Source organism: Alexandromys fortis, unplaced genomic scaffold (assembly GCF_014885135.2).
Source record: "Alexandromys fortis isolate MF-2015 unplaced genomic scaffold, M_Fortis_MF-2015_v1.1 scaffold_194, whole genome shotgun sequence".
NCBI lineage: Eukaryota > Metazoa > Chordata > Mammalia > Rodentia > Cricetidae > Alexandromys > Alexandromys fortis.
Genome location: NW_026068075.1, coordinates 1,835,184 through 1,856,983, shown reverse-complemented (window position 1 = coordinate 1,856,983; position 21,800 = coordinate 1,835,184). Strand labels below are relative to the sequence as shown.

Here is a 21,800-nt window from a genome sequence, read left to right as displayed (position 1 = left end):
GCGCCTCACTAATAATTTCTCAAAATCATTTGGAATAAACAAACATCTCACTCAAGGCTGCGTGTGTGCAAATTCTGGCACTTTAAATGGATTCTATACCTAAGCACATAAACCAAAAACCATGGGAGCAACTGGACTAGGAAAGCAAGGCTTTAAAAACTAAACCTCCTCTAACTAGCATTAAGTCACCAAACATTGTCAAACACATCAGTTGCCTAGTTATTTTGTATGTGCATGTGCCTATCTTTGTAACCTCATAAACATATAAATGAGGAAGAGATGCAGATTTCATGTACACCCATATGGTGAGAAATACAGAAGCTGCCAAAAGACTGTAAAATCCTATACTAATCTTAAAATCATCTCTGCCTTCTTCTCCTTTGTTTCTTGCTTGTCTGTATAAGGTTAGTTGGTTGGGGGTTTTTTGTTCAAGCTTCTGGGGTTGTTTTTTTTTTTTTTAATATTGCTTTCCTCCAAAATCACAAAGAATAAACTGCGGGTGGTAAATACTAAGAATGGATCTTTACCTGAGAGTGAAATATATGTTAATTATTTTATTCAAAATGAAATGTTAAACCCGGCGGTGGTGGCGCACACCTTTAATCCCAGCACTCGGGAGGCAGAGGCAGGCGGATCTCTGTGAGTTCGAGACCAGCCTGGTCTACAAGAGCTAGTTCCAGGACAGGCTCCAAAACCACAGAGAAACTCTGTCTCAAAAAAAAAAAAAACCCAAAAAAAATGAAATGTTAATAATTTATTTAACTTTATTTTATGTGTATTGGTGTGAAGGTGTCAGATCCTCTGGAACTGAAGTCACAGACAGTTCTAGGCTGCCATGTGGGTGCTGGGAATTGAACCCAGGTCCTCTGGAAGTGATCAGCAGCCAGTGCTCTTAAATGCTGAGCCATCTTTCCAGCCTCTCAACACTAAAATTTTTAAAAGTAGTGATTCAACTTCACATTCTCATTCTGGTCTTTAATGGGTTAATTTTTCCTAAGTAGTCCTGGTGCACATCATTCAGCCCCTTATGCTTCGTTTCAACATGTGTTAATAAACTAGCATGGGCTGCTACACTCTTGGAAGATACCTGCATCAAAACCGGTCACAAATATTGCCCGTACAAAATTTGGCAAAAGGAAAAAAAAAGTTCAAGCAGTTTACTAACCACAATATACTCTGTTGGTTAATTTTGCACTCAACCCTTAGTCTTCTTTAAGTGGGCGCCAGCTCAAGCTTGCACTAGCCTCGGGATATACTAGGCATGGCATGACCATTCTTCCATGTCTTCAACCTATTTTATTTTTTTGCCATCCACGCTAATAATGCCTGCCAGGCTAGTAGGCTTCTGCTAATTTGCATGTCCCTTAATGACACTTTTTTGAAGCTGCCTCTTCCAAAAGGAGGGGACGGTGACAAAAGAGTTTGCTGTCCTTGCCCACTTGGTTATTTCAGAACCCAAATATATTCGTATTAGCTTCATGACAAGACCCGAGGATAAGAACAGGCTCTCAAATTGATCTTTTCTGGTTTTGAGAGAGAGTCTCTTCATTCCACCGGCTCCTCTGCTTCCATGGTACAGGAACTGCGCTTGCTGAACAGTTAGTCACGCTCCTTCCAAAACACTGACCTACACAGACCAAATGTAGCAAAAACCAATGGCCTTTTACAGAGAAGTCATGATCTGTCGGGACACTGCAACTGATAAACTGATATTACTACTAAAGCAACAGCAACATTCCAGAAGAAGCGAGGGGGCTGACTCCTTACAAACCTTCCACTTACTGCACAGCATATTTTCAGTGCATGCAAGGAAGCAATTAAACTATAGCTAAGAACCTCATTTTCTGTAAGAACAAAACAAGGGAACCATTTCTCTAACCTCTTCTTTCTCTTAGTTTTGATTTTGTTTGTTTATTCAAGATAGGGTCTTGTTATTTGCCCAGGCTGCCCCTGTACTCCTGTACTTGAACACTCCTTCATGTCAGTTTCCTGAGTACCCAGCCTAAAAGTGGTTGTCACTATGTCCTCCTCATTTAAAAAAAAAAAAAAAAACTTTCTCCTTTCCAGGCAGTGGTGATGCAGGCCATTAATCCTAGCACTCAGAAGGTAGAGGCAGGGGTGTCTCTGAGTTCCAGGTCAGCTAGGGCTGTTACACAGAGAAACCCTGTCTCGAAAAATCAAAAACAAAAAGACAAGAAAAAGTTTCTCCTGTGTCATGGTTTGAATATTTAAGGGAAAAAAAATGTCTTCTAAAGATTCATAGGAAGGTGAGGGACGTGAGAAGAAGCATGTCAACAAGGGCCCATCCGAGGAAGGTGCTCTGTGTCCTTGACCTCTTCCTGTCTCTGTGTGCCTCTTGGCTGCCCAGATGCCATAAGGTATAGAACTTTGTTCCTTTCCTTCATTGTGGCCTAAAATAGAGTTATCTTACCTTGAGACGAGGTCTCTCAAACTATGAGCCTTCCTTAAGTTGTCTTCCTTAATTACTTGTTAGAGTAACAAAAGAAAACTCACATGACCAACACGTCTTAAAACCTTTAACCCTCTGTAAAAATGGGTCTTGAAAGCATCAAATGTGGAGAGAAACAATTAATGAATTGAACCTCCTGAAACTGAAAAGCTTCTGTAAAGCAAAGGACATAGTCAACAAGAAAAAAACTACAGCCTACAGAATGGGAAAAGATCTTCACTAACCCCACATCAGACAGAGGACTGATGTCCAAAATATACAAAGAACTCAAGAAATTGGTCATCAAAAGAACAAATAATTCAATAAAAAATGGAGTACAGACCTAAACAGAGAACTCTCAAACAGAAGAAATCTAAAATGGCTGAAAGACACTTAAGGAAATTTTCAACATCCTTAGCCATCGGAAAAATGCAAATCAAAACAACTCTGAGATTCCATCTAACACCTATAAGAATGGCCAAGATCAAAACACTGATGACAACTTATGCTGGAAAGATTGTGGGGTAAAGGGAACACTTCTGCATTGTTGGTGGGAATGCAAGCTGGTACAGCCCCTTTGAATACCATATGGCGATTTCTCAGAAAATTAGGAAACGACCTTCCTCAATACCCAGTAATACCACTTTTTGGTATATACCCAAAGGATGCTCAATCGTGCCACAAGGACATGTGCTCAACTATGTTCATAGCAGCATTCTTTGTCAAAGCCAGAACCTGGGAACAACCTAAATGCCCCTCGACTGAAGAATGGATAAGGAAAATGTGGTACATATATACACAATGGAGTACTACACAACAGAAAAAAATAATGACATCTTGAATTTTGCATGCAAATGGATGGAGCTAGAAAACATCATTTTGAGTGAGGTAACCCAGACCCAGAAAGACAATTATCACATATACTCACTAACAAGTGATTTTTAAACCTAGACAACAATGAAGACATTAAGAGAAACATACATAGATCTAATCAATATGGAAAGTAGAAAAAGACAAGATCTCCTGAGTAAATTGAGAACATGGGGACCTTGGGGGAGGGTTCAAGGGGAAGGGAGGGGCAGGAGGGGAGCAGAGAAAAATGTAGAGCTCAATAAAAAATCAAGAAAAAAGAAATAAATTAAGAGAGGAAAAAATAAATAGCAGAGTTTACTTCAAAGAGCAACATTAAAAAAACATTATGTGTGAGGGTGTGTGTGTGGGGGGTGTTTCTGTGTATGCACATGTAGGGTAGTGTACACATGTATGATCATGCATATGGAGGCCTAAAATCAATGTCTTCCTTAATCATCTTATGTGTTGAGACCTGGTCTCTCACTAAAACTAGAGCTGACCAGTTCAGCCAGTAAACCTTGGGATCCTCCCATCTATCTTCGGCACTGGAATTACAGGCATGTGGGGCCACATCCGGGTGCTGGGGATCAAACTCACCCTCATGCTTCTACTGCAAGCAGTTTACCAACAGAGCCATCTCCTTGGTCCCCTTTCTTAAACTTTTAAAAAGATGTATTCTCAAAAGCAGTTAACCTATGGGGTCATAATATCCTTAATACTCACATCAAGTCTCCATTCTGCTTAGAAACACAGAAGGCGGACCAGGTGTTGTGAATATTTTTACATACTGTTCCAATACTGACTGGCTGCTTAGATTTAGGCAGGAGAGACAGAGAGAGAAAGATAATAGAGATATAAATTGATAGATTAGATAGATAGATAGATAGATAGATAGATAGATAGATAGATAGATAGATAGATAGATAGATAGATAGATAGAGGTAGGTAGGTAGATAGATAGACAGACAGACAGACAGATAGATAGAAGATAATAGATTGCAATTCTCTGTTTCTTTGTCTAAAAGTAGATTTCAAAATATCTATCTCAAAGGGTTGTCCTGTAGATTAAATGAAAAAAAACGTATGTAACATTTCTTGCTCAGGACTTGGCTAAGCATATACTCCAAAATGGTGGTAGATCCTCACAACCAATCAAGCCAAGCCACCTAGACTTAGCAAGTGCTCTACAGCTCTTTACTTGGTCTGACTTGGAGTTCTTCACTTTTGCATGTAAATTAAGAAACTTGCCATAATCTGTGAAAGCTTGATAATACCCATCTACTACTGATCCTTTACAATACACTCAAGTATAATCCCGTGCCCTGTGCCTGCTGGACTGGTAACAACAACCAATTATTAAATAATACTGCATAAGGTCTTTAAGAGTATTTCTTAGGAGCTGAGGAGATGGCTCACAGGTTAATAAAATGCATTACAGTCAGGCATGGTGGTACAGACCCTTAGTCCCAGAAGGCAGAAACAGAAAGATCTCTGTGAGTTTGAGCCAGAACTGCCATGACTACATGACCTGTTCAAAAATAAATAAATAAAAATAAAAAAGAAGACCATGTATTGCTCTTGTAGAGGACCTGAGTTCAAGTCCCAGCATCTACATCGGACATCTCCACATTATGCAACTGCCTGGGGATCTGACTGCCAAGTTCCAGGGGGTCTGATGCCATTGGCCTCCTTGGGCACTTCCACTCATGTGTACATAGACCCACATACTTACAATGAATGAGAAATAATTTTTTTAATTGTTTATTTATTATGTATACAATGTCTGCATGTATGCCTGTGCACCAGAAGAGGGCACCAGGTCTCATAGATGGTGGTGAGCCACCATGTGGTTGCTGGGAATTGAACTCAGAACCTCTGGAAGAACAGCCAGTGCTCTTAACCTCTGAGCCATCTCTCCAGCCCAGAAATAATTTTTTTTAAAGAATGTTATTTCCTTACCCAAGTTTGTCAATACTTACTTTAGGGTTTATTACACAGAATATTTTCAAATCATTCTAGAAGTCTGTGAGAAAAAAATTATTCTGTTTGATGGGAATGTGTTTATTAGCTATATATATGGCGCGTGTGCACTGGCATATTCATATATTTTATATTAGCTTGTTTATTGTGTGGCTCAAATCTTCTGCATTTCTGTAATTTTTGCTTGTTTGTTGACTTTTGGAAGAAATCAGTAGATTTCATAATTTCTCCTTATCACCAGTAAGTTTTCCATGTATATAAGGACATGATTATCTGAAAATTGAATTTGCACTTTGCTGATGTCTTTTTATACCCACGAGTGGTTCTGCTTTAAAGTATATTTTATTTGATATCTGTGCACCTACATCAGTTTCCTTCTGCTTAGTGTCTACATAATATACCTATTACAATCCTTCAAGTGCAGCTGGATTTTGTGCCTTTATCCCTTGTGATAACCTGTGTTTTTAATGGGTGAGTTGGCTACCATCATAAAAAGGCCCTTGTACACTACCTCTCAGTTGCCTAGCTGTAATTTGATCATCCACGTCATTTTTTTTTTTTTTTGACAAATGATCTTGTTATGTAGTACCTTGGCTGGTCTCAATCTCACTTGTAACCTATGCTCTGCTCAAAGTCACAGAAATCCTCCTGCCTCAGTCTCCTCAGTGCTGGAATTGCAGCCATGTACAGTCACACCTGGATGCCCAAGTGACTTTCTAAAAATCCCCTTCCTTTGTTCACTCCTGTGAGCAGTTAAAAAAAAAAGCCCAAGAATCTCAATGAGAATTGGAGCTGAGTCCCTACCAACCATTTGTACTCTTTACTAGTACAGTTAATGCTGGCACTGTCCTTGGAGGAGAGAAAACCTTCTAAGACCCTTGTTCCTCTCCCTTCGGAATCATAGTATCGAACCAATAGACCACAAAGAGTTAAAGTTTCCCCCAGGAAGTTTATGGTTAAAGGGGGAAATGTTCAAGCCAGAGGAGGAACTTGCCTCGCCTGAAGAGATTTCATACAGTTCTGACACCCTTGCATAACAGACCCGACCAGTGACAATGGTGTGTCAGCAACACACAGCCCCACATCCTGACTAGGACTGCTTCATTATGCATACCTCCTGCCCTCTATTTAAACCTAAAAGTGACAGCACACTGAATATGGGCTGCGGGGATCACCTGACCCCTTTTATTTGTTCCTCTTCACAATCTGACCATACTGAATAAATCTCCTTCTGGTTTTCCTGATTGTCTTTTTAATCGGCATACTGAGGATGAGCCTGGTTTGCTGGAGTTAACAGAACCCAGTCTGTGACCCTAAAAATTCCAATAACAATAGGGAAAAGTCAATTAATGCGAGGGATTGTGCACACAGGGCTAATCCATCTGATATAAATCAATACACCGCACAGTTCAATTGCTCTGCGGTTCCACAGACAAGTACATGGATGTGATTCACCAGGACTAAATCCATCACAAGCAGCAGCCCAGTTCTCTCAGGCTCACTAGGGCATCTCTGCTAGTAAAATTTAAAAACCAATCAAACCGAATAAGAAATCTTCGTTGCAGACATTTACACTGTGGAAGAGTGCAATTCTTGACAATTTAGAGTAAATGAAGTGCAAATTATTCTCTTATAACTCAAAATTGAAGCTTAAATTGTCAGTGAAAAAAAAGCCTACAGTTTAATCAGAAAAATATATTTATTGGTAATTCCCATGAGCTCACATTTGATATATTTATATCATAGGATAACAAGTTCAAAATTATTGCTAACTTATAAGTAAGAAATTTATGCAGAATTTGCATGTATTGAATTTTATTTTGAATCTGCATGTATTCCTATATTTGAATATTTATAATATTCCAGAAAAAGCACAGTAGAATGTGCAAGACAGATTTATTTAGTGCAATGCTCTGAAATGTGTCAGAGTCTTCAACACTGTTCTAGAAGGCAAAATGGCAGAAATAACAAATGGATGCAATAAGACCAACTGAATAATACGCACAGCCCAAGACCTAGCGGAGCGAGAAAAGCTCTCTTGCCAATAAATATTTTACTGAAATTCAGACAAATATTTCCCTAAGCTTACAATGGCATTGTTTTACATGACATGTACCATTAAGTGGATTATTCGTTATCCTTTAATGGAAAGAGGGAAATTCCCATTCATGCCTTTCTTTCTAAACTCAATCACTAAATACCTCGTTTTTTGTTATGGAATGTCAATATTCGCTTTTTGACCATGAATGACATTGTTTATGCTGTCAAAATAACTTCTACACTGAGCGTAGTTTCAAAGGAGGTTCAACAAAAAGAGTGTGCACCTTGATAGATGTATATGGAGCTGCCCTACAGACATCCAGAATAGCTGGGAAATAAAGTGTTCTAGTGGCCTTCACGAAAGTCTTTAGAAAGCTCTTGGGCAGTGAAACTGCTCTAAGAAGGCTGTCCAGCTGTAGACCCTTCTTTCCTGAATGAAAGAGACCCATGCACTAATGGATAGCAGTCCTCGCAGATGTTGAGAATCATAACTCTTAACCAATCTCGAGGCTTTGCTCTTCTACCTGGGCCATGAGCCCACTTAGAGTAAGTACCATGAAGGCCAATGTTCTCACTAATCTTGAAGAGGCATGGTCAAGCAAAACCAAGCCTTCTAATTCCAAGTAGAAGGAAATGTATTAGCTTCCTGTTGCCCTGAGTCCTACAGTGAAGAAGAAACAACAGCCAATCACCTAGACATTTCTATGCTATGCTGGTGTAGAGTTCCATGGAATGTCAGAAATAGATTAGCCAATTAGGCGAAAAATCAGCTTCCAGTGCTGGACTAATGTGAGTTAGCAGCGCTGGCCTTGAGTGGGAGGGCTGACTGGACTGAAGCTACTCTCCTCATTAAGGGCTATCAGGGCATCGAAAGGCTAATGAAACAACCACAGACAGTCTTTAGGGAGCACAAGTTAGACACAAGTATATTTTTCACAGGCACAAAAAAACTTTGTCTAAAAAAACTTGGTATTATTTACTCATTTATTTATTCATCTATCTATCTATTTGTTTATTTATTTTGAGGCAGGGGCTGGGCAAGCCCAGAAATCAATACTTAGGCTAGTCTGGCCTTGAACTCACAGAGATTTGTCTGCCTTTGCCTCTGGAGCACTTGCTTTAAAGGTGTGTGCTGCCAGTCCAACTATGTCTACTTGTGTTATCAAATTGATATGCTTGCAAATAAAATTCAAAATCCTCAGAATATCAGAATAAGAAAAACACATCACTTCCCTATCTCTTAAGATCCAAGTGTGTCTTCTTCATGTCTATATTCTTTATTGCTTACATTTAGCAAAGACAGATTTTTCTATTAATTTCTTATTCCTCCTCTACTTTAAACAAAAAGAAAAGAAAACAGTTTTAGTTATACTGGTTTCATAATTCTATGGGGTTTTTCCTTAGTAATGAGTCACTAACATGTCCCATATTTTATAACAGGACATTGACATGGGTTTTGCAACAGTAATCCTCCAAGTGAATTCACTGATACCCTCGAAGCATTCTTGTCTTTCTTTAAAAAAAAAAAACTACTTATCCTTTCCCTTTTTAATTTATTTATTTATTTATTATGTATACAATAGTCTATCTGTATGTATGTCTGCAGGCCAGAAGAGGGCACCAGACCCCATTACAGACGGTTGTGAGCCACCATATGGTTGCTGGGAATTGAACTCAGGACCTTTGGAAGAGCAAGCAATGCTCTTAACCACTGAGCCATCTCTACAGCCCCGAAGCATTCTTTTCTACGTGGACTTCCTGTTCCCAGTGTTTCAACTGAGACTGTTCTCACAACACCTAGTATTTCCCCCATTGCTTCTCTAATGGTTTTAATTCATTAGCTTGTAACTCTTTCCCACTCTACAGAGGCAAGGACGGTCTACCTGGTTCATCGAAGGGCCCACAGCATAAAGTTTTAGTGGTGATAGCAGGGACTCAATGCGGGTGGAGGTTTGTTTCAATGAAACCCCAGGAAGTAACTTATGGGTTAAAGAAAAAAATATTGTGGTGCTGTGGATTGAACCCCGGACCTCACACATCCTAGTCAAGCATCCTGCTACTGAGCAATATATCTCTCTAGTGAGGAATAAATATGTTTGATGTTCTAGCTTTACATTATCTAATTTATTTCCATAAGGAACATTCAAATGTATACACCCAACAATAACTTATAAGAATTTTGATATCCATCCTTCTCAGCACTAGCTACTAATATTTTATTTTTGGTTTGGTGGTAATGTAGATTAGTTTTTATATTTTTGAATTAGGGTTAATTAGAGAGTAAAAAAAAAGTTGCCCTAAGTTTAAATGCTTCTATTTGCATTTCTTTAGTACCAGGGAGACTGAGTCTTTTTTTTTTCCATGTCTGCAAACTAGTCCTGGGCCTCATGTCCTATACAGTCTGGACATGCCCTTTGTTTCTCTAATCAATTCATAGGGTTTCTTTGCACAGAAAAGATTTCAGTCTTTTGTCTGTTGTAATTGTTGCACATATTTCCATGAGTTTGACACATGCCTTTTCATTTTTGCTTGTTCTTTCTTTTGACAGATGAACATTCTCATTTTTATGTAATCATAACTGTCTATCTTTTACTTTATTCAAACCTCTTTTCTCTGGCTAAGAGGGCCATGCGTGGAGTGTAGCTATCATTTAAATAATAATGCCAATTGTGAATTCAGATGAACTGGGTTCACAGATTCCCACATACACCACTAAGCTTTAACCAGGGCCAGAGCCGCTGTTCCCATCTCCTTACGAACCTTGCCCACTAGGACTCTAGGCAACATGCACCAGCCACTGTGCCTTAGAATTCTCCCAGCCCAAACTACATCCTTACTCAATCTCTCTGGTTTAATCTATGGCACTATCTCAATTGGAGACTAGAAATCAGAGAGGTGCCTTTAAATGTCTTTACTTACTGTTGTTCCTTTGATACTCTTCTGTTTAAGACCTCATTGCAACCGACAACCACGTGCTCTGGTTCACACCACCTAAGAGCTGTACTTGCAGCAAGAAAAGCCAGTGCGTGCCCGAACGTTTGGCTTTTAGGACCTCTCCTTTCCCAGCTTGAGTTCGGCTTGGCACGAGCCCTCCCTTCCTTAGCTTTAAAATGACGCAGCCTTGCCGCTCCTATTTCAACAGATGGCGCCCAGACGTGATGGGCTATATCCATTTAAAAACCTGAGAAGGCTTAAAAATAAGGGAAACAGAGTTTAACACAGAGTTTTGCTCTCTGTTGGTGGCGTGCCATAAAGAGATTTCCTGATTCAGCAATAGCAGCAGAAAAAAAGCTGCGTCATTTTAAAGCGTGGCTTCCTGGGGCTGCCAGCGTGAACTCTGGCTCCACGCACAAGGCACAGGCTACAAGGCTGCCACAAGGCACAGGCCGCGGCTAAGGAAGGGAGGGCTCTTGCCAAGCCTTCAGGCCCATAATATCCAGAGAGGCAGGACGATCTCTGAGGCCTGCCGGCAGTGGTGGCATACGCCTTTAATCCCAGCACTTGGGAAGCAGAGACAGGCGGGTCTCTGAGAGTTCAAAAAGAGCCTGGTCTACAGAGTTATTCCAGGTCTAAGAGATACAGAGGATATAAAAGTAAAAATAAACGAAATAGAGGTTAAAATAAAGCGTACAAAGATGGAAAATACACAGAGAATCTTGATACTGTATACTATTATGCTCTCTTTGAATTGTTTGAATGCTGAAGAAGCAACAGATGCTAAAAGATATTTGTTTATAAATGCTGCTGAACTAATCCATCGTAGAGATTTTGATGCCTTGACTTTGAAATTTGGATCTAAGTACATGATACTTTGGTAAGGAGTTTCTTTTTTTGTTTTCACAGAGGATGAGACCCTGTTCATTTCTTCTATTCCTATATGGTATGATGGACCACGCCCTCCTGAACTGTTGCTGTGAATTCCTTCAGAAAATTGCTTCGCTCAACTGCCAACTGAGATGAAACTAGCACACAGGTTATACCATGAAAGACCTAATTAACGACGCCCCCATTCAGCAGGAAGCAGTTTGGAGAGAAAAAACTGCGCCCATGTTCCCAAATATGGTTTATAAATGTTCTTTTACATTTTAAGGGGGAGATGATATAGCACAAATCTACTTCAAGAGGAAGATGGGCATCGAAGAGGATCCTTATGGAGTTTGATAGCCATTTGGGCAAGAAACTGCTCTTGCCTGGACTACTGCATAAACTGGACACAGAGAACCCGCAGATAGAGGACTGCTGAACTTGCCTAAAGGTGAGATGATCTTTCGGGGTTCCTGATTCATGAGAGAGCCTGCAAGACATTCTTCAGGACAAGCAGATAGTGACTGCCTTTGAAATTTCCTGCTTTGTGGAAATGTCTGCTGGAAACTATGGGCCTGTAGGCCGAAGATGGATGCCCCAACGGTACAGAGGAACTTTGGGTGACTGTCCAGGCAGCGAGATGTCTCTGTCATTTTTAGAGTTTTCTTATTTCTTGTTTGATAGGTAATATTATATCCTTCTGGAGTCTTTGATGGAATTGAAGAATGAATAGTTATAGTTTTCCTTAATTATGATAAAAGATAAAATAGATATAAATATTGTAACTGTAATTCTTACTTGATAACTGTTTTGTTATATGTAATTTTACTATGTTAAAGTTAAAGCCTTTCTTTTTTTGTTTAAACAGAAAAAGGGGAAATGATGGAGGTGGGTCTTGTATCTTATCTGTTGATTTCATTGGTTAATAATAAAGAAACTGCCTTGGCCCTCATAGGACAGAAAATTAGGTAGGCGGAGTAGACAGAGGAGAATGCTGGGAAAAAGAAGCTGAGTGAGTGAGTCGCCATGATGCTCCCACTCCAGACAGACGCAGGTTAAGATCCTCTCTGGTAAGCCAACTCATGAGCTACACAGAATATTAGAAATGGGTTAGAACAATATGTAAGAGCCAATAAGAAACTGGACCTAGCCGGGCCAGGCAGTGTTTGAAAGAATACAGTTTCCGTGTAATTATTTCTGGGTATAAACTAGCCATGCGGGCGGCCAGGTGCCGGGGACGCAGCCCTGCCGCTCCTATTTCAACACCTCATACTCACATGGATTCATATTCTTCATCACATTTCCAGATTCCTTATGGTGGGGTGTCACCCCCTTCTACCTCCACAGCCATTACTTCCCCAAGTATGAACCTTCTCTCAGTTTTGCTCCTAATGAGGTCATGCTCATAATACCCACTGGCTCCATTTTGCCAAGACGATGCCATAGCTAGTCACAGGGCCTCAAAGTCCCATGGACCTTCTCAAACAGATCTCTTTCTTTTTTAATATTTATTTATTATGTATACAATATTCTGTGTGTCTGCCTGCAGGCCAGAAGAGGGCACCAGATCTCAGTTCAGATGGTTGTGGTTGCTGAGAATTGAACTCAGGACCTTTGGAAGAGCAGGCAATGCTCCTAACCACTAAACCATCTCTCCAGCCCAGATCTCTTTCTTTTCAGCTTGTCCTTCATACTTTATAGAGGAACAGGCTTTGGGAAACATCTTGTTTAAATCTCCCATTTTGCAGAGGACACATTTCAGGCCAGGAAGAGGAAAGGACCTTCTAAGGTCATGCAGTCCTCCCCCCACCATCTTGTCTATACTACACATTTCTGCACATCACACGGCAACCTTTAGGGCCTTTAGGCAGAAGAGGATGACCTGGGCTTTCTCGACAGTGGTTTACCTCTAATCTCTTCAACCACTGGCACTAGAACAGGGCCCTGATTATTATGTCTGGTTTAGAGATTAGATCTGAACTAGCACACAACAGATGAAAGGGTCTCTGCTTTTTAATATACCCTGATAAATGCTTGACATTTTAAGGCATTCCTGATTTTCAGATAGTTTCCAAACAAAACGCGTCTACTTTTGAAAATATCTACAGTGCCACATTGTTGACGTCTGCCGTCAGCTCTAGAAGAGCATTGTCTTCCCTGGAATATAACGGACAGTTTCCTGGAATTTTATTTCATGAGCGACAGTGGGAAAGGATGCGTATTCTTTTAATGTCATTTCATGCTCTCTCAGTTGACAACTGATGCCCATAAAAAGCAAGCTTTAGTATTTTAATTGCCACATCTTGGCAGTAACCTTAGATTATCAGCAGAAGCTAACTCTGAGTAACAGTTTAGACTACCTGAGATCTGGGGAGTCTTGCTGAAGATGCAATAATCTGTTGGCAATCCATACAAAGCCGTTAACAAATCCAGCTAGACTTCTGCACACGCTGTTGTTCCTCTCTCATTCAAGTTCTCTTTCGCCACTGCTCCTCATCCTGCTCCTTATTATCATTTGAATATTAATTTTCCTGCCCAGGATCAAATTTTGAATGCCTAGTTCCCAGCTGGTGGCACTATTTTGGGAACTGGGAGAAATGTTAGGAGACAGGGCCCTAGCGAGATGGAAGGGGTCAGTGAGGACAGATCCTTAGGGATACCTTACTCCTTCCTGCTTCTCTGCTTCCTGTCTGCTATGAGGCGAGAAAAATCCTCTGCCAGCTGTTCCTGTTGCCTTGATATCCTACCCGAGGACATGGAACCTCTGAAATAGGGCACAAAGAAATCTTTCTTCCCTTTTAATCACTTCTATTGGGTACTTGGTATCCGTGACTATAAACAACACAAAAGCACTCACCAAGAGATAAGCTAAGCAAAGGCATCGAGATTGGAGAAGTGGCTCAATGGTTAAGAGTACTGTCTGCTCTTCTGGCGGACCAGGTTCAATTCCCAGCACCCACATGGTTCACAACCATTCCAGGAATCTAATATCCTCTTCTGGACCCTGAGAGCATAAGATATGCACATGGTGCACACACATTCGTGAAGACAAAGTACCATATACATAAAATATAAATCTTAAAAAGAAAAAAAAAGGAGGGAGGTAGAGAGAGAGAGAGAGAGAGAGAGAGAGAGAGAGAGAGAGAGAGAGAGAGAGATCTTCAACTAAATGAAGGTGAGAGACCAATGGATCACAGACTGGTGGACCACATGGGTGGCACTACTTGCTATAACAATTCATTCACTCCCTGCCTCATCTTGCACCACATACCTGCCTGTTTCTTGCCTTGCTGCAAAACCAATAAAGAGAGGAAATACAAGTAAGGACATGCATGGGATGATCAGGCACATGAACTCTATTCTAGCTTTTTCAGAAACCATTTTGAAACAGATGGAAAGCTTTTTTTTAATCATATTTGTAAATGAATGGCTGACTTCACCAAACAGAAAGCTTTTCTACATCTAAACGAAAACCTTTTAGTTCATTCCTATCAACAATATGCTACTGGATTTTAATGGTATCCTTCCATGTGGCTGCTCAAACTGCAGGGATATTAAGATCTAGACTGCAGCAGATATGCAAATTCTGAGACTGGCTCCAGCCAAGGGCTTTGAGTCCACACCCATCCCATGGGCACCAGCCAGCATCCTACCAAGTGAAGAATAGGGTTTGTGCACTTTCTTGGCAGTTTTAAATTCCTCCCACAGACCAAGTGACACACTAGAGTTGGCTAGAAACGTCGGAAGTTTGGGCCTGGAAAAAGCCTGTAGAATTGGGGAATGTGAACAGCTGGTGTACAACAATGTTTTGATACATTTTTTAAATGGTCTTCGAAATTCTAAAGTGAGCAGAACTCTTTTCTGACCTCAGGCAACATACTGGCAAACAGATGGATGAAGCACAACGTCTAATTTATTTTTTAGGAAATATTAGTTTAATAAACAACTTGAGCTTTTCTCAGGCTCTGTGTCTAGCTCCCCGTCTTCCCTCCTTCACTCTCTCCCCCCAGACAATATGATCAGTCATTTCTATTCAACAATATATTATTATATATAAGCCAAGCACTTTACCAGTCGCAGAAGCATGAAACCATTTCAGATGTTGCAGGGATGGAAGGATTCAGGGACTTGCTTTACGGTCCCATGGGCCTTCTTGGTAATCCTAATGCAAGTGAAAGGCTCATCCTCAGAAGGTGGCTCCTTCTGACACGCACCAACCATACTTCCAATCTAGCTCCATTCTATTTAGCTTTACAGAGGTTTCCAACATAAAAAGAAGCCTCACAGCAATCTAGCCTCAAGACCTACTCTCGCTGAAAATGAAGCCTTTTTGGTACAGAAATCCATTCTTCTTAGGTCAGGATGGCAACTATGGTCCAACCATTCCACCAAAGCTACAAGTGTAAAATGGCTGATAACAGTAATAATAGAAGTGAAAGCAATCCCAGCTAGCATTTATAATCACTAATAGGAAATACCTCATTGTGTTTTGGTAAAACTGTTCATCAAGGTACAGCCAACCCATCAAAGTGTATGGAGTCAGACAAAACTGGAGACCGATTTTTGCTGTGTCACCAAAGACCACAATGACCTTGGAGAAGCCCTTCAGCCTCTTTGGATCTCAATGTCTTCTGATAAAAGGGAATATTCTTGTCCTGCCTGCCTTCCTCCAAAAGACAGCACGCATTCTTCCCAGAAAAATAGCAAGACAATATGAAAGCTCATTACAAAATAGAATGTTCTGACTCCACAGGCTGCTCTACCAGGAAACTTCAAAGGTGTATTCTGTAGTCCTGAGACTAGCATCTCACCCCAGCAATCACTAATCATATAGTTGCCTTGACTACTAAATTTTTATCTCCCATGTGCAGTCGTATATGCATGCATGCATGCATACACATTGTCAGAGCTCATCCTGCAAGCAGGGACCTGTCAATATTCTGGAAAATTCTGGATCCCTCTTGCTGTCACTGAATAATTTTGGAGATGAGCAGAAAGGAGTGAAATAATAAAGGTGTCCTTGAGGTGGCATTGTACTTTTCTAGGAATTTGTACTTCGTTTTCAGAAATACTGTATAATCAACTGACTTTTCTAAACGTGGTTCTTCTATGGTTAGACTAGATGGCACTGTAGTATCACCCTTTTAATGCCCAAGGAAATCACGTTGCATTACAAACAATTTTGCCTCATTTGGGGACAATCCAAAAGGCTACAATGAGTCCTGGTTATCCTATAGATTACATTTGAAGGAACCTGCCAAAGGACAAGGACTACTTAATAGATAATTCAGACCACATTAATAGTGTATGTTCACACATCACATCCCGACCTTCATGTTCAAAGAACTGGACACATACATGGGAGAGACAAAGCTATGGCTTCCACGACAGTCAAGACGTCTCTTTTCCTTCCTCGCCACTGCTGTAGGAGTGGGAGTCTACTTTTGCCCCAGAGACTGCTTTGATCACCATCCGTTAGTACATCTACAAGCTTAGCTAGCATAAGAAACCATTTACAGTACTGCCGATGTGACCACAGTGCTGTTGTGACAATAACTTACACAATTCTTGCCATGAACTGAGGCGCAACCTTCCTGTGGCCAAGGTTTTCTTGAGGCAGGAAAAGACATGAGTTAGTATAGACAAGAATTGAAAGCTCAAAGGTTTCAGCCAGACCTCTGGACTTTCAGAAAAGCCACTGTAAACTGAGGCTGTGACCAGAAACCAGAGGCTCCCTTTGCCGAAGCTAGACAGAAGAAACCACACCCGCGGTTCATTCTTAACAGTCACCTGCAAAACACCACTATGGCTAGGAAACGGAGTGGGTGTCCCCATGGTATATGGAAGGCAAGACGGGTCCAGTTGGGCAAAGGCAGCAGCAGCACCCTTGAAGGTCCATGATGTCACCAAAATGGGCAAAGCAAGACACACATGACCATGTCCTTACACACGGGAAGATCGCAGTTCCTCTCCCTGCAACTGTCTCATTCATAGACTCTCTGCCCCAGCCTAGATAATCTTTTTCAAGAGCTCTGTGAAACAATAGCCCTGGCTGTGTTGGTTTCACTCCAAAACAGCTCCTTTTGTCCACTCCACAGCATCCCATGACCTCCAGGAATTGGTTGAGAGAAGAAAATGCCCTGCTGGCTACAGACTACTCATACATCAGCTCTTCCTGGATCATTCCCAGTCACCCAGAACCTGAGCTGACCATTGGGTGCCTAGGTTGTGGAATTCCTGAGCCTCAGAAAAAAGCTCCCAGGCCCCCTGAGGTCCCTAAAGGTTTAGAGCAACTTGTCTGCTAGTCGTCAGGCTGCCAGGGTGCCCCGTCATATCTGAAAAGGACTGTGGACACTTTGAGGGTAGGCAGCAAGTGAGGGGCACAGGATGAGAGCTGGGAGGTCTCACTGAGTGTCATCAGACAGTGGCAGAATGACACCCACTCTCCAGAGAAAAGTGAGGCCTGGGGTGGGGAGGCAATAGAACCCAGGAATGAAGACCACAGGAAGGTGAAAAAGACAAGAGAAGCAAAGTGGAAAGGGAGACAGATCATAGAAAGAGGAAGATCAGGAAGAGGAAGGAAGGAAGCAACAGCAGACAAGATGGGCCGAGAATTTTCCTCTAGAGAAAGCCAGAAACTCGAAGGGGAAAGAGAATGTGGGGGCAGGAAACTGAGACGAATCACCAAAGAGAGAAAGAGCACTGGGCCTTCGATCCAGGTGAGGAGGGGAGAATAGGCAAAAGAGGCTAAAGCCAGAGACTCTGCTTGCAGAGCACAATTTTTTAGGACTCTCTAGTGCTCTGAGTGTGGTGCCCAGTTTTGGCTGCTGTTGGGGATGCTCATTCCAGGCTGCCAGGTCACTTTCCCCACACTCAGTCTCAACCACCAAACAGGCCAACCTTCTGATGGGCAGACCAGCTGTCCGGGGCTGCAGCCCAAAGACTTCCTGACAGTGCCACAGAGCAAAGAAGATATGATCTAGGGTACCTAGGGGTTCTACCTATCAGGGACTCAACACTCAGGCGCCAAGGTGTGCACAGAGTACCCCAGCAACTGCGGGCACAGCCTTTCCCGCCTCTGGTTGACCCACTAAGAAGTAGCCAAAGACTCACCTGGAAGGTCTCAGCCTGGCATCGCGCTTGCCGTCCACCACTGCGGGCACGCAGCTGGTCAGCTCGGTCCAGTCGGCATGCAGCCCGCAGCTCCAGCCGGTGGAGAACCTGGAGAAGAGCCAGGTCTCCCTCTTACCCGGCCGGTGGCAAGTGCATTTCTTCTGCCCCACGCGGCACTCGCACGGCTGCTCCAGCTGGATGTTGCGTACCAGGTGACGGCCAAAAGTGGTGCCCCCAGTTTTCTGGATGTGCAGGAACACGATCAGATCATCGCCCTTGATGTCGAAGTCTACCTTGCGCAGGAGATCACCGCGGCTGAAATTGTAGCGGGGTACAAACCTGGAGGAGTTCTCATCCTCCGAGCGGTAGGGATCGGGCCCCGGGGAGCTGAACGCCTGCAGGCGGAGGAGCTGGCATTCTGTGCCGGGGCACACGTATTGGAGAACGATCACGGCAAATAGGAAGAGCATCACCAAAGCCAGCAGCAGCTTGTTTGATTTCTCATCCATGCTCCCGAAGCTGGGGGAAACCCAAGCTCGTTACGTCAGTCCCGCAGCTCGGCCCGCTCCCGCCTCGCTCCCACACCGCCCCCTCCCCTCTCCCCGTGGCGCCACCGTTGCGCCCCTTTCCCCTCCCGTCAGCACCGAGTACTCCACCAAGGCAGCCGCGGCGCCCTTCCCCGCTTCCTTCCTTCCCGGCAGGCTCAGCGCTGTGGCTTCTGCCGCACACACACACCCCTCACCCCTACTCCATCCCGCTGGCCCTTGGCCCCCTCCCCCGCGGAAGAACCCCGGATCCCTTCCGCGGTGTCTCGGTCCCCGCAGGATCCCTCCTGTCCCGGTCTCTGCACTCCTTAACTCACGCCCACCCCTATCCGGCACCCGGTGCTTCCCGCTCGGTTCTCTCCAGCTCCCATCCCCATCCCACTTGGCCCATGGGACTCTCCGGGGCTCCGGACCCCAGTCCCCTCCGCGTGCGCGAGCTGCTGACCCGAAACGCGGGCTCCCTTGGCGCCTGTCCCGTTGCCCACCGGGTGGCCGCTGGGAGTGGGCTGGGGTTTCGGGGTTCCCCTGGAGGAGAGGGAAAGAGCCCGCGGGCTTCAGGACTTTGCAAGCGGAGGCTGCGCTGCCCTTTCCCGCGGAACGGTGGGGAGGGAGCCGCACCGCGGTCAGTTGCGCTCTCAGCCGGTCCCGAGTCCCCCAGCCCGGTCACCGCAGGCTCGCTGGAACTTTGAGCCTTACCCTCCAGCCCCAGCTGCCTTCCCTCTTCTCGCTGCCCCGGCTCACCCTTGACCCAGAGCGCGAACCCCAATTTCGCCCACAACGTACCTGGAAAAGGGACTGAAAATCTTGGAGAAGATTGTACTGAGCACGTGCTTGAGCGAGTGGCCCACGGCTGCCAGGCCCCGAGTGAGCAGGGCCCGGCAGAGGGAGCCCAGGTCCCAGCGTCGCCTGAGGTCGTGCATCCGCCTGCGGCGGCCTCGAGGCAGCAGCGCGAAGAGCCGGGCGCGCAAGGCTCCCGCCAAGAAAGAAAATGCCTTTGGGGGCTCGTCCTGGAGCGGCGGGGAGTTGAATCCCAGAGACACACCCCTAGGAGGGCCGGCGCGGACTGAGGCGGCGACCGACCCGGGCCGGCTTGCTGCCAATTCGGCCTCTACTCTGGAATGCCGGCGGGGACAGGTGGTGCGGGCGGGCGCTCCTTGCTCCAGTTGCAGCGGCGGCGGCCCGAGCGCCCGGGCTGCAAAAGCAGGCAGTGCCATTCCCCCCTTCAGGCAACTCAGGGTACTAAGGATCTGGAGCGAGCTTGAATTTATATAATAATGCCTCGCGCCCAAGAGCCCCAGCCGCTTCACAAGCAAAAGACCTGCGTTTTCTCCTGTGCTGGAGAACGGAGGTCACTTCAGAGAGCGCATCACTCCACTTTGGCTCGTAATTTCAATCTCCCTTAAAATAGCAAAGGCGTAAATTGGACCTTTTCCCTCTCTCTTTGCCAATTTCCATTCTGCAACGGAAGAGGGGGTATTTTCTGAAAAGGTAAGTCAGCATGCAAATAAAGCATGACTAAAAAAACCTTACATGGGGGATTTTGAGCATTTTCAAAGCACACTCGCCCTTATTCCTCTCCCACACACACACACACTGCCGCTGAATCCCCGGCACCAAGCCAACCGCCCGCAGAAAGATTTCACCCACTACTGTTTATTGAATGAATGGATCTCTAAATACAAACCACATCAGAGTGAGAGCATCTTACTCAAAATGCTGTGCTGTATGAGGAAACTGACGCCCAGAGAGAATTAGATATATACCCAAGGTCACACAGCACAGCACTGGGATTTATCTTCAGAAATCCACGAACTGTCCAACCATTTTTTTCATAATTAGAGCATGTCTCTCAATAAATACGTATGTGTTTATTATCAAGCCCAGTTGTTCAAAAGACTCTTCTCAGCTGGGAAGCCAGGGGTGTGAGAATTTAAGGTTGGATTTCCATCAGAACAAGGCCTCTGACAACTCGGGACCCAGACGTTTCCAATCTAATTAATAGCAGAAATTGCAATGCAATAAAGACACTGGGGTTTCCAATACTGAATGCACTTCTAGCCCAACAGATGCCAAAGTGGCGCGGGTTAGCAGCAATGGTTCAAAGTAGGAGTACCATTGGCATTGGGGGCTCCGGGAGAGGATGCTCTAAGCTCAGTGCTAGTGTAGCGACGCTGCTCTCCAGAACATTATCTCCCTTGCCATATGGTGAAGCAGCATGCGGAGCCCTGATCCAGGAGTCCTTGGTGGTTCTTCACTTCATTACAGACACGGTGGCAATAATAACTTGCCCTTCCTGAGGCTCAGTTTCCTTTTCTGTCACATAATGTCTCCTCTCGAACCGAGTAGGCTAGCATGAGACTAGAATGTAGAAACCTCTGGGCAACTCCAAACACCAGGTGCTGTTCCCTGCACCTCTTGCCGAGCTGTACCAAATGAGTCTGGGGCTAGTTGAAGTAAACTGGATAGTAGATCATTTTAAGGCAGAGCTCCTGTCCTGCCTGGACTTACCCTCGTCCCTGGGGAGTCTACTGGGACATTAAGGGATTCTTTGTCGAGCTGCTGCAGGTGTCAAGAATGATACACCTCTTGGAAACCCTGCATTTGTGGCATTCCTGCATCCCTGGCCCTGAATTCCAGGAGCAAAGTTCTACAAAGGATCTGAACTCTGCAATACACAAAGTAGACCTCACTTCCTCCCTCCCTGCCCCCTCCCTACCTAGTTCCCCAGGTTCTGCTACGTCTGTAGAGTAAGACCTACTTCCCCCTGGGGGGCAGATAAGGATGTAAGCCCTGAAGCTACACGGATTGTCATTTTCCTGGCCACCCACACAGTGGCCTCTTTGGCTGACTCAGTAGGTAGCTATCGATCCTCATGACGTCATATAAGGCTCCCCCTGCCATTTCATCACCATTATAATGGCATCCAGTGGATCCCTAAGAAAATACTTTCTAAAACCAGTGGTCCACACATTGGACTTCTCAGCTACTAGTTATGGAATTTTTATTCAAGAAGGATT

At 44.0% G+C, this 21,800-nt stretch overlaps 1 protein-coding gene across 5 annotated transcripts in view; it reads right to left on the bottom strand.

Moving 5' to 3' along the window:
* The window catches only part of Hs6st2 (heparan sulfate 6-O-sulfotransferase 2), a 279,392-nt gene extending 259,168 nt beyond the window's left edge, over positions 1-20,224 (bottom strand). The window contains exons 1-2 of one of the 5 annotated variants that reach the window (XM_050121665.1): positions 19,567-20,224; positions 18,239-18,757 (exon numbers count right to left, since the gene is read on the bottom strand). In XM_050121665.1, the coding sequence (XP_049977622.1) occupies positions 18,239-18,757; positions 19,567-19,997 (950 nt within the window). In that variant the 5' untranslated portion in view covers positions 19,998-20,224. Of the gene's footprint in view, positions 1-18,238; positions 18,758-19,228; positions 19,369-19,566 lie in introns of those variants that run through there. The other 4 variants (XM_050121666.1, XM_050121667.1, XM_050121668.1 and 1 more) reach the window with 4 other exon arrangements.
* Positions 20,225-21,800: the final 1,576 nt, after the last annotated feature.